The 16,377-nt window shown below is 56.6% G+C and overlaps 2 protein-coding genes across 5 annotated transcripts; both read left to right on the forward strand.

Moving 5' to 3' along the window:
* The first annotated feature begins 12 nt into the window (after window positions 1-12).
* TMEM205 (transmembrane protein 205) lies at window positions 13-2,483 on the forward strand. Of its 4 annotated transcripts, none has more exons than XM_005611929.3 (4): window positions 13-149; window positions 800-908; window positions 1,013-1,176; window positions 2,114-2,483. In XM_005611929.3, the coding sequence occupies exons 2-4, from the start codon at window positions 809-811 to the stop codon at window positions 2,417-2,419; spliced, it is 570 nt and encodes a 189-aa protein (XP_005611986.1). In that variant the 5' UTR covers window positions 13-149; window positions 800-808; the 3' UTR covers window positions 2,420-2,483. The 4 variants fall into 4 exon arrangements, with proteins under 4 accessions (XP_005611986.1, XP_070129204.1, XP_005611985.1 ...); XM_070273103.1 differs by lacking the exon at window positions 13-149 and adding an exon at window positions 189-339 and having other exon boundaries at window positions 676-908; XM_005611928.4 differs by lacking the exon at window positions 13-149 and adding an exon at window positions 195-339 and having other exon boundaries at window positions 734-908.
* Window positions 2,484-3,740: 1,257 nt separating this feature from the next.
* On the forward strand, window positions 3,741-13,820 carry RAB3D (RAB3D, member RAS oncogene family). Its single transcript, XM_023645373.2, has 5 exons — window positions 3,741-3,946; window positions 5,341-5,584; window positions 6,245-6,363; window positions 6,452-6,576; window positions 10,921-13,820. The coding sequence occupies exons 2-5, from the start codon at window positions 5,357-5,359 to the stop codon at window positions 11,106-11,108; spliced, it is 660 nt and encodes a 219-aa protein (XP_023501141.1). The 5' UTR covers window positions 3,741-3,946; window positions 5,341-5,356; the 3' UTR covers window positions 11,109-13,820.
* Window positions 13,821-16,377: the final 2,557 nt, after the last annotated feature.

Below are 16,377 nucleotides of genomic sequence, written 5' to 3' on the forward strand. Positions count from 1 at the left end.
CCCCGATGCAGCCCCAGGCCTCATTGGCGCCTTCCCGCTTCCGCTGCTCTCAGAGCCGCGGTGTAATTGGATAAAAGCCCACGAGGGGGCGGGCCCCCAGGCTGGCTTCTGCTAGTCGATTCGTCAATATCTAAGAGGCGGTACAGGAGGTGGCAGATCTACAATCCGATTGGCTTCGGGCTTAGCTGGGAGGCGGGACGAGTTCTTGGTCCCACGAGGGGAGGTGGCGGAGGAGGGCCGCGGGCCACCCGGGAGCGCGGGAGTGAGGCCCCGAGCCCAGTCCGTCTGGCCCCCCGGATTCGGCCTCTGGTCTCGGACTCCTGGGTGCTGCGAGTTGAGGTCCAGTAGTGGGGTCGGGTCCCCGGCCTGAGATGTGGCGTGTCCCAGGATTGGATGGGGTCTCCGGGGGTGCTTTGGGGTCTTCGTGGCGATAGCTGCGATCCTGTTGGGAGAGCAGGGGTCTGTGCTGTTAGAACTGGGTCGCCGGGGTGATATTTGGGAGTCACTGGGGTGATCTCTGAAGACGTAGGGCTGCAAGCTTAAGTTTCTGGGGCTGAAATTGGGGGTTTCGGAGGTGGCATGGATGCTGGGGTCCAGAGAGCCTGAGATCTTGGGGGCTGCCATTGGGAGAGATGGGGTCGGGGGTTGTCACAGGACTGCTCTGGGTCTTCCCAGCCCCCATTCTTGGGCTGTTGTCCCTGGATCTCTGCTGGATTGGCCGCGACACTTGCAGGCTCACAGGGTCTGAAGGCCACGGGGCAAAGGTCAAGCTCTGAGCCAGCCGCTGCCTCCTTCCCAGGCCTGCAAGATGGAGGATGGCGGGAGCTCGGGGAGCCTGACTCAGGTGGTCCACCTACTGGTCTTGTCAGGGGCCTGGGGCATGCAAATGTGGGTGACCTTCGCCTCAGGTAGGGACCCTCGGCCTGGACAACATGGGTACCGGGGTGGGGGCAGGACTGAGAGGGGGACCTGGAATTATCCTAATAGGCGTGTGATCCCCTGCCCCCCACAGGCTTCGTGCTTTTCCGAGCCCTTCCCCGACATACCTTCGGCCTCGTGCAGAGCAAACTCTTCCCTTTCTACTTTCACATCTCCATGGCCTGTGCCTTCGTCAGCTTCTGCATCTTGGCTCCACAGCGAGCCTGGGCTCAGCTCACATTCTGGGAGGCCAGCCAGGTATGCGGGCTTAGGCTCCACTACCCTCTGGGGACTCGTTCCCAGGACCCCACTGAGCACTTCCCGCCACACCTTTGTGAGAATTAAAAAAAACAAAAAGTGCCCCTTCTCCCTGGTGGATGCAAAGCTGGGCTATGGATACCCTTGAGCAGTGAGCAGCCTGCACAACCATCCCCAGCAGCCATATCTGTCCCCCAGTGTCCGGCTGGCTGCTGCTCCCTCTCTTCCCTGTGGCTGGGCCTGCTGCCAAGCTGTGGTGACTCAGCTGGGCTGGGGCACTGATCCCGGGTCATTGTTTAAAAACCAGCCTGACTGGGAATTTACAGTTCCCTACCCCCATCCACACATTTTCTCGGCCACAAGGCAAGGACCCCATCTCTGCGTCTAGTGTTTCTCTATCCTGCCCTCCCCGGTCCCCATTATATTCCTCAGATGTGGGCAGGGGAGGCCGTCAGGTGTTTTAAAAATAATCCCACAGGGACAGGAGAGGCTTATGGGTAACTGGAACTTCGAGGACTTTTTATTCACTCCCTGGGCTCCCAGTGTCAGCTTCTGGGGTCAGGGCTGGGGCCCCAGAGGAGACCGGCCCTGCCTTAGGCTGTTTTAGGGGAACGAGGGGATGGTCATGGTGCTCTGTCTCAATTTGGGGAAGAGGTTCTGCCCTGAGATACCCTCAGTTTGGGGGAACAGAGGCAGGGAGGAGAAACTTCTAGTGTGTTCTGGAAACTTCTAGGTGGGCTATCAGAGGAGAGGATACTCATCAGGTTTTGGGGGCTAAGAGGTGACAGCAATGACTCTGTTCGGGGCCCCTAGGCTGGGTTGGACCCAGTGCTGTCCCGCATCCCTCTCTGGGCTTTGAGGATGCAGAAGGACCCCCCCAGGGCCCCTCGTGCCTCCCAGGCGTGGCTCACCTGTCCTCCTCCCCCACCCCCGCCAGCTCTTCCTGACGCTCCTGAGCCTCACGCTGGCCACCATCAACGCCCGCTGGCTGGAGCCCCGCACCACGGCCGCCATGTGGGCCCTGCAGACCGTGGAGAAGGAGCGCGGCCTGGGCGGGGAGGTGCCGGGCAGCCACCAGGGCGCCGACCCCTACCGCCAGCTGCGGGGGCAGGACCCCAAGTACGCGGCCCTCCGCCAGATCTTCTTCCAGTACCACGGGCTGTCCGCCGTGTGCAATCTGGGCTGCCTCGTGAGCAACGGGCTCTGTCTGGCGGCCCTGGCCCTGCGCCTTGGGAGCCTGTAGCAGCCACTGTCCGTCTGTCCCCCGATGCTGGGGCCCCCGATGGCAATAAACGCTTCTTTGGAAATGGTGCTGTCATTTTTCTCCAACAGGGAAGCACGGGGAGGGGCAAGCCAGAGTGGAACTGAGGGGGCGGGGGGGCTCGGTTTCCCTATTCGCGGCGCGAATATTTGGAGTTTCCGCTCTTTCAGCCCCCAAGCTCCTCCTATAACGTTGAGCACCTGCTGTGTGCCAGGCGCGGCGCTAACCACTGCACTGCCACGTAAATCAGAACAATAGCTAGTCCTGATCCCTAGGGGACAATCGGATTTCCCACCCCATGGATATCGGGGGTGGCCCTGTGACTTGCTTTGGCCAATAAGATGTGAGCAGAGGCAACTCAAGTCGCTTCCAGAGAGAAGTGTCCCAGCCAGCGCGGGATTCACCACATTTTCCTTTCGCGACAATGACCAGTGTGAGGGACAGGCAAACCTTGGATGGGGGGGCCGTGGAAGCTTGGGGGCTGCTCGTCACTGGACATATGCTGGTCCTCCCTGACTGACGCCCGTCATCGCGGTTCATCCGCGCGCCAGCCCTCGGAGCGGCTACTGTTGTTCCCTTCCCATGAAGCAATGGGGCTCAGAGGAGCTCAGCAAGTGGCTTCAGGAGGAATCGGTGGATTGGAGCCCCAGCAGAGTCTACACTGTTATAACTGCAGAGCCTCTCCTGCTGGCTTGAAGGAAACCCTAGGACTACGACTGGGCCTGAAGGCCAAATTTCCTTGCAGTGTGGCCTCAGGCAAGGGGCTGCCCTTCTCTGATCCTCAGTTTCCTTATCCGTAAAAGGGGGGTTAATTCTAAAGACCTTTAAGATAATATTTGGCAAAAGGGTGTAGCCCATTGCCCTTTGCAAACACTAACTCAGAGCAGAATCCCCACACAACCCTGTGAGGTGGGGGATCTTGTTCTGGACCCCTTGACAGTTGGGGAAACTGAGGCCCAGAGAGGTTAAGTAACACGTCCAAAGTTGCAGAGCCCTTAGAAACACTGCCCTTTGCAAACGGTAACTCAGATCAGAACCTCCACACAACCCTGTGAGGTGGGGGATCTTGTTCTGGACCCCTTGATAGATGGAGAAACTGAGGCCCAGAGAGGGTACATAACTTGTCCGAAGCGATCGAGCTAGAAAGTGGCCTAGCTGGGATTCGAACCTGGCTCCACAGTCCACGCTCTTAACTGCTGTGCACACAGGGGCTCTCCATCGAGTCCGGAAAAATGAAATGTTTGGGGGGCGGGCTACAGACGCTGCCTGCGCCCCGCCCCTCCAGCCCCGCCCCCGCCTCCCCAAGCCCCGCCCCCGCCTGGGCGGAGCCGGCGCGGGATCCGGGTGTCTGCGGCGGCGGCGGCGGCGGCGGCGGCTGCGGGGTAGGGGTCGCGGCCAAGATCTGGCCGCAGCGAGTTCGGAGGCGGAAGGCCCGCGGGCAGCGCCTCCCACGCCAGGCGACCCCCAGGAAGGGCGCTCCCCCTGCCCCGCACCTCCGCATCGCAGCAGGTCTGGGGGGGGGCAGGGGGCTCGGGGAGGGCCCGGGGCCTGGGAACAAAGGCGGGCGGCAGGGGACGCCTCTCCCCTCGCCCCCAGCCGGCTGGGCTCCTCCGGGAGCGTTCCTGGGGCGCGGGTGGGGCGGGGAGCGCAGCTGGGGACTGGAGACGGGACCATATGGTGATGGGAGCAGGCCCCTGCGCGCCCCTGCACCGGCTGGGGCGCCCCGGAGCCAGCGGATGGGGACAGGGCCGGGCCCGCCGGGGCCCCTTCCTTAGGGCCAGGCGCGAGGGGGGTCGGCAGATGGTCAGAAAGAGGTGGGCCCGGCTGACAGGTGGGGTGGGGCGGGGCGCCCATCCTGGCGGCCCTGCCCAGCATGGGGAAAGTCTTCCTGCCTTTTCTCTTCCCCCGCCTCGAGCTCGTTCTCCCGGAACCCGGGGTGGGGCCAGGGCTGGGCAGGAAAGGGGGGCCGACTGGGTCCTCCTTTAAAATGGAAAAAAGCCCCACGGGCCGTTGAGAAAGAGCTTGGCCAGGGGTTCCTCTGCTGGGGTTCCCTCTGCGCACCCAGGCCTTCTGGAGCTTTCCTGGGTGGCTCGGGGAGCAGCCATAGATCAATGGGGAAACTGAGGCCTCGGGAGGTAGTGAGGGCTGACGAGGGGGGTCCTGGACCCAGATGAAGCAGCCCAGCTGTGGGGACAGATGCCAGGAAGGGAAGGACCAGGGGTGGCCGTGGGGTTCATGGTCACTAGGTGGCTGGGGTGGCTTCCTTCCAGTCGAGGACCATCACTCCAGCTTCCATGGGCTGGAGCTGGGGTGAGTCAGCTCTGTCGGGAGGGAGACGGCCCGGCCCCTTTGACAAACAGAAGGTGGCAGTACCCATTGTCCCACTGTAGGGTATAGCTAGGCTTTATACTTGGGCTGTGTCCCCTGAAGCCCCCTCCCCATCATGGGGGTCAGGGAAGGGGTTAAACTTGGCTGGGGTGGGGGCAGGGCAGGCACCCAGGTGGCCCACACCTGCCAAAGTCAACAGGCAGGCCCCGAGGGGGGGCTCTTTCCAGCTGGCAGCCCCCCTCCCCCAGCTCACACCTGGGCCACGCCAGCTGCTCACCCGGCCAAAGTCCACACCGGCACCGTCTGCAGGGGCTGCTTCCTCAGCGGCCAGAGGAGGCACCCCATGCGCGCCCCCCACCCCCCAACCTGGGTTCTTGCGTTTGACGAACATCCCCATTTTCCAGAGGCCACTGAGGCCCAGAGAAAGCAAGAATGTGTCCGGGGTCACTTGGCCTCCAAGTGGCAGAGCTGGGGTTTGAACCCAGGTCTGCTGTATCCCCTGAAGCCGTTTGGGGTGTTTTATCCTTCCCGGGGCTCCCCCCTGCGCCCCCTGAGCATTTCAGGCCTCCCCGCAGGAGGCTTCCTGCCAAGATGGCGTCGGCTGGAGACCCCCCGACGGGCCCCCGGGATGCCGCAGACCAGAACTTCGACTACATGTTCAAGCTGCTGCTCATAGGCAATAGCAGCGTGGGGAAGACGTCCTTCTTGTTCCGGTACGCCGACGACTCCTTCACGCCCGCCTTCGTCAGCACCGTGGGCATCGACTTCAAGGTCAAGACCGTCTACCGCCACGACAAACGGATCAAGCTGCAGATCTGGGTGTGCCGGGGGGCCTGCCCGTGGGTCTGTGGCTGCAGAGGGCCTGCGGTTCCCCCGGGGATGTCCGCGTGAGGGCATGGGGCTGTGGGGAGGGGCCCCGAGTGAGGGAGAGCCGCCCGGAATTGGGGAGGGGGCTTGGGTTCCATGTGGAGAGTAGGGGGTGTTATCCACCAGGAGGAGGGCCTATGCTCTGCCCCCTGGGGTCCGAGGGGGACAGTGCTAGCCCAAGGCAGGTTAGACGTCCTGGTGACCATCAGGGAAGAGGTTTGGGTACCATCTCAGGGGCCCCATTGAGCCTGCCTTGTCTTCAGAGCCACCCCCTTCCCCACCCAGCTGCTAACTGTTGTCATGGTAACTAGCATCACTCCAGCTGCATCACCATAGCACCCTCTGGCCCAGGTGGCTCTTGTTTGTAGTCATTAAGTTCTTGGAAATGGGGTGAAGGGGGCTTATACCTCTGTGAGAGGCCTCTGACCCCTCAGCCTGGGACCCCCTCAAGGGCAAGGCCACCATCAGCCTGGGGCTGTGAAGACAGGTCCATGCCTCCACCCTCAGACTGGGGCTGTGGGCACAGGTTGGTGCCCCCCTCAGACAGGGCCCTGCAGGCCAGGGGGGACAGAGAGGGTGGCTTCCGGCAGCCTGACCATGCTGTCTGCCCAGGACACGGCGGGCCAGGAGCGCTACCGGACCATCACCACAGCCTACTACCGCGGGGCCATGGGCTTCCTCCTCATGTACGACATCGCCAACCAGGAGTCCTTCACCGCCGTGCAGGACTGGTGAGTGCTTGCTGACCCCTGACCCCCTGACCTTTGTCCTTTCCCCCCAACCCTTAATTCCTGGCCTAACGCCCCTCCAACTCCACAGGGCCACGCAGATCAAGACCTACTCTTGGGACAACGCCCAGGTCATCCTTGTGGGGAACAAGTGTGACTTAGAGGACGAGCGTGTCGTGCCCACCGAGGATGGCCGGAGGCTCGCCGATGACCTTGGTTAGTGCCCACCCTGGACCTCCCAGAACCAAACCCCCATCCCCACCCTCGGGGCCCAGGTCCAACCACAGTCAACAGCCCTTTGCCCTTTGAAGATGTGCCCAGAGAAATAGCCACATGGAGGCCACCTTCTCCATTTAATTTCAGGGCATTCACCCACAGATAGCCCCCAACACACACTGCCCTGGGAACCCAGACTCAGCAAAACCATTTCTGGAAATTTACGAACAGCCACACCCATGTGGGAAGTCGTGAATAAATCAAATTGCAAACTGTTAGTAGAAGGGAACCTTGGCAACCCCCCAGACATCTCGCAGTGGAGGAAGCAGCCAAGCATAAAGTATAGTTCCACCATGGAATACTACGCAGCCGTGACAAAGGACGAGGGTGTTCTTTATATTCTCCTATGGCAAGATCCCTGGGCTATATGGCTCAGTGGAAAAAGCAGAACAGAGGGTATGGCTGCTTCCTTTAGTCCAGGGGTCAGCAAACCTTTTTGTGAAGGGCCGGATAGGAAATATTTTCGGTCATAAGGTCTCTGTTGCAACCACTCAGCTCTGCCTGAGAGCAGCCGTAGAGAATGCATCAATGAGCGAGTGTGACGGTGAGCCTGTGAAACTTGATTTACAAAGGCGGGCAGTGGGCCAGGTTTGGCCTGCGGCTCAAAGTTTGCCAACCCTGCATTAGTGTATAAAAAGGGAGTAAGAATGTATACTTAGATTTGCCTAAAGAAACTCCAGAAGGATACAGAAAGTTCTAGTAAGAGCAGTGACCTGTGTGTCTGAGAACTGGGAGGTGGACTTCTCAGTCCAAGTTTTTGAATCTAGTGAATGGATTATCTATTCAAAATTTAAGCTAAACAAAAATGTTATCCTGGAGTGTTCTAGTATTCTAGGCCCTTCCAGGACTTTCCTTGTGGGAGGTGGTGTAACCACTGCAGGGGAGGACGTGTTGAGGACCCAGGCTCTGGAGCTAGAATCCTAGTCTGCAACCCACTAGCTGTGTGACCTTGGGTACATCACCTCCCCTCTCTGTGCTGCCATTTCTCCTTCTAGGACACAGAGGGGACACCAACCTTGTCTGTTTCGTTGGGCATTTAGAAAGGTTCAGTAAGCTAATGGCGGCCCCAATGGAACGTTAACCCACATGATTTCTCGATCACTCTGTAATCTGGTACCAGTGATCTCAGCTCCCCGGGCCCGCACTTCCTCATGTGTGAAATGGAGATGTGCCCAGCCCCACCTCCTCAAGTTGTCTTGAGGGTTAAATGTCCTCAGGGATAGTGAAGTTATAACCAAGTCTGGAGCATGTGTAGGTGACATCTAAGTGTTGCATGTTTGTGAACTCTTTTTTTTTGAGGAAGATTAGCCCTGAGCTAACATCTGCTGCCAATCCTCCTCTTCTTGCTAAGGAAGACTGGCCCTGAGCTAACACCCATGTCCATCTTCCTCTACTTTATACATGGGACGCCTACCACAGCATGGCTTGCCAAGCGGTGCCATGTCCACACCCGGGATCCAAACTGGTGAACCCCGGGCCGCCGAAGTGGAATGTGCGCACTTAACCTCTGTGCCACCGGGCCGGCCCTGTGACCTCTTTTTGATGCTGGCACATAAAACTCAAAGCTCCACGGGGCCCGCAGGCCTGAAATATTTAGTCCCTGGCCCTTTGCAGAGGAAGCTCGCTGGCCGCAGGGCTCTGGGACCCCTTTCCCTTTTTCTCTTGCCGTCCGCTTGTTGGAGGAACTGGATCCCTGTTCTGTGGAATGTCTGCCCTTTGAGGTTTGACTCTTCGTTCCCTCATGGTGTCATTTAATCTGCTCCTCTGTCCCCTGTGTTTTCTGGGAACTCGAACCAGGGTGTCGTTTCCACATGTGCTGGGACAGGGCCTTGATCCCCAGTTTGCCCAGAACAGGCGAAGCCAGCCATGACCCAGCTGAGGGCATACTTGCACATGTGGCCCCCAGCTTCTTACAGAGGACATCTAGTGACGGGGGCCGAGGGGCACTTCCCACTCTTATTAAGTTTGAAATATCGGAATCCGAAGCAGGAGATAGAATTTGATCCCAGTTTTGTAGGAAAAAAGCCACACACATGCATACATACAACCCCCCCTTCAAACCCAACCCCAACAATTGGGTATTTTTAAAAAAGAGTATAAAGCGAAATATCAAAATTACCAATAGACGCTGGCCTGGTGGCATAGTGGTTAAGTTCATGTGCTCCACTTTGGTGGCGTGAGGTTTGCGGGTTCAGATCCCAGGCACGGACCTAGCACCGCTTGTCAGGCAATGCTGTGGGGGCGTCCCATGTAAAACTAGAGGAAGATTGGCACAGCACAGGCTCAGGGCCAATCTTCCTCAACAACAACAATAAAAAAGAAGGAAATTATCAATAATAATTGTTTCTGGGTGAGGAGACTACAAATCGCTTTTATATCTGTCTTGATTTCTTTTAGTAATTTCCAGCTTCTCCAGGGAATATTTATCATCAGAAAAAAAGTGTTAGAAGAAAAAAGGACTCAGATTGTTTGAGGCAGAGCCCCACACAGATAAGGAGATGCCAAATTTGCCCAGGAAGATAGCGGATGATGATGATCCCTAGGCTCAGAGTAGGAGGTCTGAGTTTGTGCCTGCCTCTGTCATTCATTCATTCATTCATTCATTCGTTTGGTGAGTCAGTCAGCAAATAGTTTCCAAGAGCCTGCTCTGTGCCAGGCACGGGGCTGCAGTCCTGGCCAAGGGGGACAGAATTCTGCCCTCTTGGAGCTGATGGAGCGGTGGAGACAGTAAACGGATAGTCACACATAGAACTATTTAATTACAATTACATTTGTATAGTGGAGCCTGACGAGTGCAGCCGTGAGGCCCGTTGACCCTGTGCTGCGTCTGTCTGAATGTCTGACCCTTCTGGGCAGATGTGGCAGGTGGGGACACATCGGGGACCATTCAGGGCCAGCTCCCTGCAGCTAGAGGCTGAACCCCCGTTTCAGGGGCACAGGAAGGGTTGTCACGTTCTCCCTTATTTTTAGGTTGATGCGCCACTTTTTGTAGCTGAGGGACCTTGGGCAAGTCCCCAGAGCGTTTGTACCCCCTCCCACCTTTGGGAGGACTGTCATCACGTTAGGGTGGTCACGAAGATGCTGAGAATACCTTCCAAGCTACCTGGCGCCCCTCCTCCGCGGAAGGAGCCAGCCTCCCCTCCCTCCCAAGGCCCACGGTGGTCCCATAGGAATATTTGGGATTACTGATTTATATCTAAAATATTTATTTAATATTCGTTGTCTATTGTTATTCGAGCCAAGGCAGTGTGGGTACGACTCCCAGCTCTGCCACGTGTCACCTCTGTGAAGTTGGATGAGTGGCTGTTCCTCTCTGTAAAATGGGCTCTCTTTGTAGGAACCTGAGAGCATCATTAAATGAGTTAATTTACGTAAAGCGCTTAGGAAAGTGCCTGCCACATAGTAAGCACCATATAAGCACCACTATTCTTTTTTTTGGGGGGGGGAAGATTAGCCCTGAGCTAACATCTGCTGCCAATCCTCCTCTTTTTGCTGAGGAAGCCTGCCCCTGCGATAACATCCATGCTCATCTTCCTCTACTTTATATGTGGGACGCCTACCACAGCATGGCTTGCCAAGCGGAGCCATGTCCACACCCCGGATCCGAACCTGTGAACCCTGGGCCGCCGAAGCCGAACATGCGCACTTAACCGCTGCACTACGGGGCTGGCCCCAAGCACCACTATTCTTATTCCTACCATTTTTAGTGCATTCCCAAGGCCAGGGCCTGTGTGCATCGCATGCTCTCTGCGAATCTGGGAAACCCGCTTTCATCCGCTTGACAGAGGTCGCAAACTGGTGGCCCCCCGGGCCGAAGCCAGTCAGTCTTCAGTCCTCTGCCTTGTTTGATCTAGAGCATGTTTTCCAGAACATGTGAAATGCTTGGCTCCCTTTAAGAAGTCCACATAAATATCTGGCTTTATGGACTTTGGTGTGGCAGAAATTGGACGGAAGATGAGCTGCACCTGCCCGGGGGCACCGCCATCCCTGCTGGGCGCTGGAATGTTCAGCCTGGACTCTTGCAGCCGCTGCCCTGTGACCCAGAGGTTCTTAGGATAGTTCAGACCAGGGCTGCAGCCACAGGTTTTCGTCATGCATGAGTGCCACTGGTCCCACTTACAGACAAGCAGACTGAGGCTCAGAGAGACTGAGGCACTCAGCCAAGGTCCCACAGCTGCAGCAAAGACAGACTGGGCTTGGAACCCAGACTTGGGTGATGTCACAGCCCCGGCTCTGCCCCTCAGGGGTCTCACGGGGGTCTGTCCCCGCCTTATGTCCTTCCAGGTTTCGAGTTCTTCGAGGCCAGCGCCAAGGAGAATGTCAATGTGAAGCAGGTCTTTGAGCGTCTGGTGGATGTCATCTGCGAGAAGATGAATGAGTCCCTGGAACCCAGCTCCAGCCCAGGCAGCAATGGAAAAGGCCCGGCCTTGGGGGACACCCCACCTCCCCAGCCCAGCGGCTGCAGCTGCTAGAGATGCTCCCCAGCCCTCCCCCGCCCCCCGCTGCCTCAGCAGGGACTGTGACCGAGGCATGAGCCACAAGGGCTATTTCCAAGCTCAGGGTGCCCCCTGCCCCCGCTCAGCTGTCTGCTGCCCCCCTCTCCCGCATGGCTCATCCTCGCCATGGCCACCAGCCTGCTCATGCAGCCCCGTGCCAGGCTCCAGGCCCTGGGGACTCCACACTGCAGGCAGGGTCTAGGGACACTGGCGTGCACGAGCTTGCTGCTTTTCAGGTGTTCTCATGGGGGAGCATGGGCAGCACGCCCCGCCTGATGGAGGGGCAGCCACAGTGCCTTCTGGGTAAGAACCACTCCCCACGTCCATTCCATGTCGGCGTCGCTTGGAGTTCACGGGCTGCCCGGAGATGTCTCGTCTTCTCCCTCATGCAGTGCGGCTTCCCAGAGTTCACCCCTGGGGATGGGGAAGGCGGCTGCTTTCTCAGGGTCCCTGGGTCTGCTCTCCGAGCCTGCCCGTGAACTTCCCCAGACCTCAGGGCTCCAGGGCGGCGTGGTGATTTTGGCCCTCGCAGACCCCTCCCTCCTGGCCTGCAAACCCTCTGCCTGTGAACGCAGTATTAAAGTAGCTTTTCCTGTTGTAAGGGGACGGGGAGTCCGAGCCCCCCAAGATTCAGGGGCCCCAGAAGTGCCTTCTGAGTTTCCCCAGAATTCCGCATCCCCCACGACCCTGCCATGGTTTCGGCTTCTCCTCTGCATCCCGGGTCCATAATTGAATTCTGGAACTGTGCGCCGCGTCAGGCCAGGCAGAGCATCGCCCAACCCCTGGCATTCCTGCTCGGGGCTTTTTGCCAGGTTAGCCTCAGAGCCAAGGGCCTGGGCCCTCCTGCCCAGACCTGCCTCCCCGGGGCCCCGTTTGGCCGGTCCTGTTTGAAGCAAGGTCTTTCCACATCTCACATCCTGCTAGCAAAGGAAATGAAGCAATGTCCCCGTAGCCGGCGCTCACTGGCGACTTTCCAATGTAAAGACTTGGGCCCTTCTAACTGGGGGACCCAGTGTCCCCTTCCAGAGCTGTGTCATCGGTGAGGCCCCACCACATGACATTTTCTGCTAATGGAGGAGGAATTTTCAGCTAATTTTAAGGAATGCTTTGGGGCTGGGCCGGAGGGGCGAGAAGATGGCATTGTGTAACTGCCGTTGTGGCTTGTGCTTCACGGAGGCAGTTCCGGGGGTACTGGCTGGTGGGGGATGGGCTAGGGTCAGGTTCGCTGGTTGAGTTACCATCGGGGAGCCCACGAGGCTGGGGTCCCCCAGCTGCCAGGGGCTCCCGCTGGAGGTTATGTGCAGTTTGGGGATCTACATCTTGATGACCCCCCACCCCCAGCCCGGCAACTAGCTCAGGACCCTTCCTGCCCACCCAGCTCTCAACTCCAGGGGCATGTCCCAGAACCCTAACTGACACCCCATAACTCAGCAGACACTGTGAGGACATCCCTGGTGGATGCTTTGTGTTCCTAACTCCACTCTCCCAGCCTCCTCCCAACAAAACCACTTCCTGTGGCCTTGAAGATCTCAGCCTCTTCCTTCGGGAGTGGGGAAGCCCTGGTTCAAGTGTAATGTACGTCTTATCTTTGTAGGAGCTCTAGATTGCATTTGTTTCAAGAGGGTCCCATTCACCCCATGCCAGGGGCCACCCTTAGAGTTTTAGAATGAAGATATCTTTCTACGCCAACCAATTGGATGACGTGGTGAAATGGACAAATTCTTGGAAACAAAGTGGGGGTATCTGAGCACTTGGGGTGGGTGTCAGAAATGCTAGTTTCTTTGACATAAAAGTGAAATTAAGCAGCTAATGGGCTTCTTAAGATGCACCATGGCTTGTCAAGATTCTGTTGGCCAGTCCATTTCCCTTAAGCTGCTGCCAGAAATAATGGCAGATCAGAGAGCTATTCTCTGAGGGACCAGCTGACTTGTCATTGCCTGTGCAATAAAGAACAGCTTTGGCTGCATCTTGGACCTGACCCAGCCTCAGCTTTCTCTTTACACAGGATTTTTCAACAGTCGAGCTTCAAGTAGTGACAGAGACAGCTGCATCTGGGTTCTCGAGACTGGGAATAAAGTGGGAACATTTTTTTGTTTGTTTCTTCTAAAAATAATGCAAGTTTTTATTGTATGATGTTTTGAGGGGAGGGTTCACGATGGTCTCTGGGGAACTGAAACCGATGTCCTTAAAGATGATGGGGGGGGATGGAGGTATGTCGAGTTTGCAAACAAAAATTAAACCAAAGGCCGTGGGAAAATCACTTCCCAACTCCAGGGAGACTGAAGTCTGGAGAGATCGCCTGAGGCTGAGAGCCATCCTTTCTTACCATGCGCTTTTAGCAGCTTGTTTTTCCAAGTTAGATTTGGTGGGAAATTGCCAGACCGCAGTGGTTTGGGGTTCTGTTTCTCTTCTTTCTTTTTTTGGCTTCTCTGGGGATCGTGTTCTTGTGTCTTACTCTCCTACTCCCCTTAAAGAAACAAATCGGGTGAATTTGGTCTCAGCGTTGAAGGCTAATTCCGTTAACTGGCTTCTCCCCAACGATCCCAGAACACTACGGAGCGAGCGCTCAACCTGGTCATTCGTATCCCGGATGTGGTTCTCCTGTGTAAGCCGTTCTCTGAGGTCCACTTGTAAAAAGATGTGCATTTTTCTCCACAAGAAAAAACAAGTAAAGTGGTTATACCCAAAGGCATTTGTTCTCTTATTTCCATTTGTGAAATGCGGTTTCCAGGAAGAGGGTGATTGCATTACGGCCAAGTAAATGGTTGGTTGAGGGCCATGCGTGATGCAGCAGAACCCAGATCATCCTGGGGAAGCTCAGGCCTGGGGCTGCCTCTAGCCAGGCCTCATGGCCACGGCCTTGGCCCTGGAAACTTCTGTTGCATGGAGGGGCAGGGAGGATGATGTTGCCCCCACTAATCCTAGTAAGAAGGTCTGTCCCCACAGCAGCCAGAGGGCACCTGTGAATACCCAAGTCAGGTCACTTGCCCTCCTCTGCCCAGCACCCTCCGTGGCTCCCACCTGACTCAGAGTAAACATCTTCCAGAGGCCCACAAGGCCCTGCAGGGTCTGACCTATTACCTCCCTGCCCTCTCCTCTTCCCACTTGCCCCCCCATACTTGCTCACTCTGGTCACATTGGCCTCCTTGCTGCTATTTGCACCTACCAGGCCCCTGTCTCAGGGCCTTTTCACTTGCTGTTCCCCCTGCCTGGAACCCTCTTATCCGAGGTAGTCACGTGGTTCCCCTCACTCACTCCCTTTTCCAGGTCTTTGCACAAAGCTCACCTCATTGGTCCTCCTGTTTAGTACTGCAACCCCTCCCCCAGCATTTCTACTGTCCCTTTCCCTGTGTCCCCTCCCCATAACCCCTGGAATCTAAAATACTATGCAATGTATGCATTTCGCTTAAACAAGTGTCTCCACTATAATATCAGCTCGTCAAATGCAGGGGGGTTTATTTTTCACTGCCACACCCAGCTCTTCCTGGCGGATACAATAAAAAAAGAAACATTTGGTCTTTGTCCCTGGCTCCTGGCACACAGCTCCTAAAAGCCTTGGACTCTGGAGAGATACGAATGTGTTTGTATGTTAATGAGAGGTCCGGGGCGCTGGGGGCCCCTGGGTAGCTTCAGGATGGGGGCTGATGGCTAGAAAAACCAAACCCTGATGAGAGGAACTTTCAGCCCAGAGGGGCTGGAGATTGAGTTAATTGACCAATGGAATGGCCGATGATTTAATCAACATGCGTACATAATGGAAATTCCATAAAAACCCTAAACAATGAAGTTCAGAGAGCTTCTGGTTGCTGGGAGGGTGGTGCACCCACAGAGCGCCTGGGAGCTCAGGGCCCCTTCCCCAGACCTTGCCCGCCATGCGTCACTCCCAGCCTGCTGTTCCTGAGTTGGACCCTTTATCATAAGCTGGCAACAGTAAAGCACTTTCCTGAGTTCTGAGAGTCATTCGAGTTATCAGACCTGAAAAGGAGTGGGGTTGTGGGAACCTTGTAGTCGAATCAGACAGTGTAGGTCTCCTGCGGACCTGATCCTTGCAACTGGCATCTAAATGGGGACAGTCTTGTGGGACGGAGCTCTTGAACCTGTGGGGTCTGCTGCAAACTCTGGGTAGTTAGCATCAGAAATGAACGGTAGGACGCCAGTTGGGACCCACAGAAAATCACTTGGAAGTATTGTGAGTAAAAGCAGTTCATTTCTGACATACAGCAGGCACTCAATAGATGTTTGTTGAGTGAATGTATGAACTGCAGAGGCCAAGAGGGAGCTAGGTCCAGGGACTTGCATACCATCCGGGATTCTTTTTTTTTTTTTTTAAGATTTTTTTTTTTTTTCCTTTTTCTCCCCAAAGCCCCCCGGTACATAGTTGTGTATTCTTCGTTGTGGGTTCCTCTAGTTGTGGCATGTGGGACGCTGCCTCAGCGTGGTCTGACGAGCAGTGCCATGTCCGCGCCCAGGATTTGAACCGACGAAACACTGGGCCGCCTGCAGCGGAGCGCGCGAACTTAACCACTCAGCCACGGGGCCAGCCCCCCCATCCGGGATTCTTAACTCCGCTCTCTGTGCCTTCTCTCTGCAGCCTTGTCCCCATGAGGTGGCCCCCTCTGAACCAGGTGAGCTTCGGGGGAGCTGCTCTCTCCTGATCACTCTACCTAAAGTCCCAAAACCTTGGTCCCACGCCCATGCCTGACCAATGGCTGCGGTTAGAGAGATGGAACGGGCTGATTGGCTGGCTGGAATCATGAGCCCGCCCCTGGCTGAGCGACGGAAATCTGAGAGGTGGGATGGTTCCCAAGAAAACTAGGTGTGTTCTCGCCGAAAGTGGGAGATGATTGCAGCGACAGCAAATACGGCACGTGCCCATTTTATGCTCCTCAAAATCCCCCCAAAAGGAGAGAAGAATTAGATGAACCACCGTTTTGCAATCCCCAATGATAGAATTGACTCAGGCCGCTATGGCCGTCGGATGAAGCCCTTGGTTTATTGCTTCTCAGCCGTGACCATGGCCACCCCTTAGAAGCGCCTGGATAAAGGGAAGAAATCGCCACGCCCAGGCCACAGCCCCGTCCAATTAAATCAGAAGATGGGGAGAAGATGGGGTTCAGACCCAAGGGGTTCAAACGTACAGCCAGGGCTGAGAACAAGAGACGTAGAGGAGATATGGGGGGAAGAGGAACAAGGCAAAGGCGCCACAGAGAAGCAGCAGCAGGTCCAGAAGGCAGGGCACTCCCCA

The sequence above is a fragment of the Equus caballus genome, chromosome 7 (genome assembly GCF_041296265.1).
Source record: "Equus caballus isolate H_3958 breed thoroughbred chromosome 7, TB-T2T, whole genome shotgun sequence".
Taxonomy (NCBI): domain Eukaryota; kingdom Metazoa; phylum Chordata; class Mammalia; order Perissodactyla; family Equidae; genus Equus; species Equus caballus.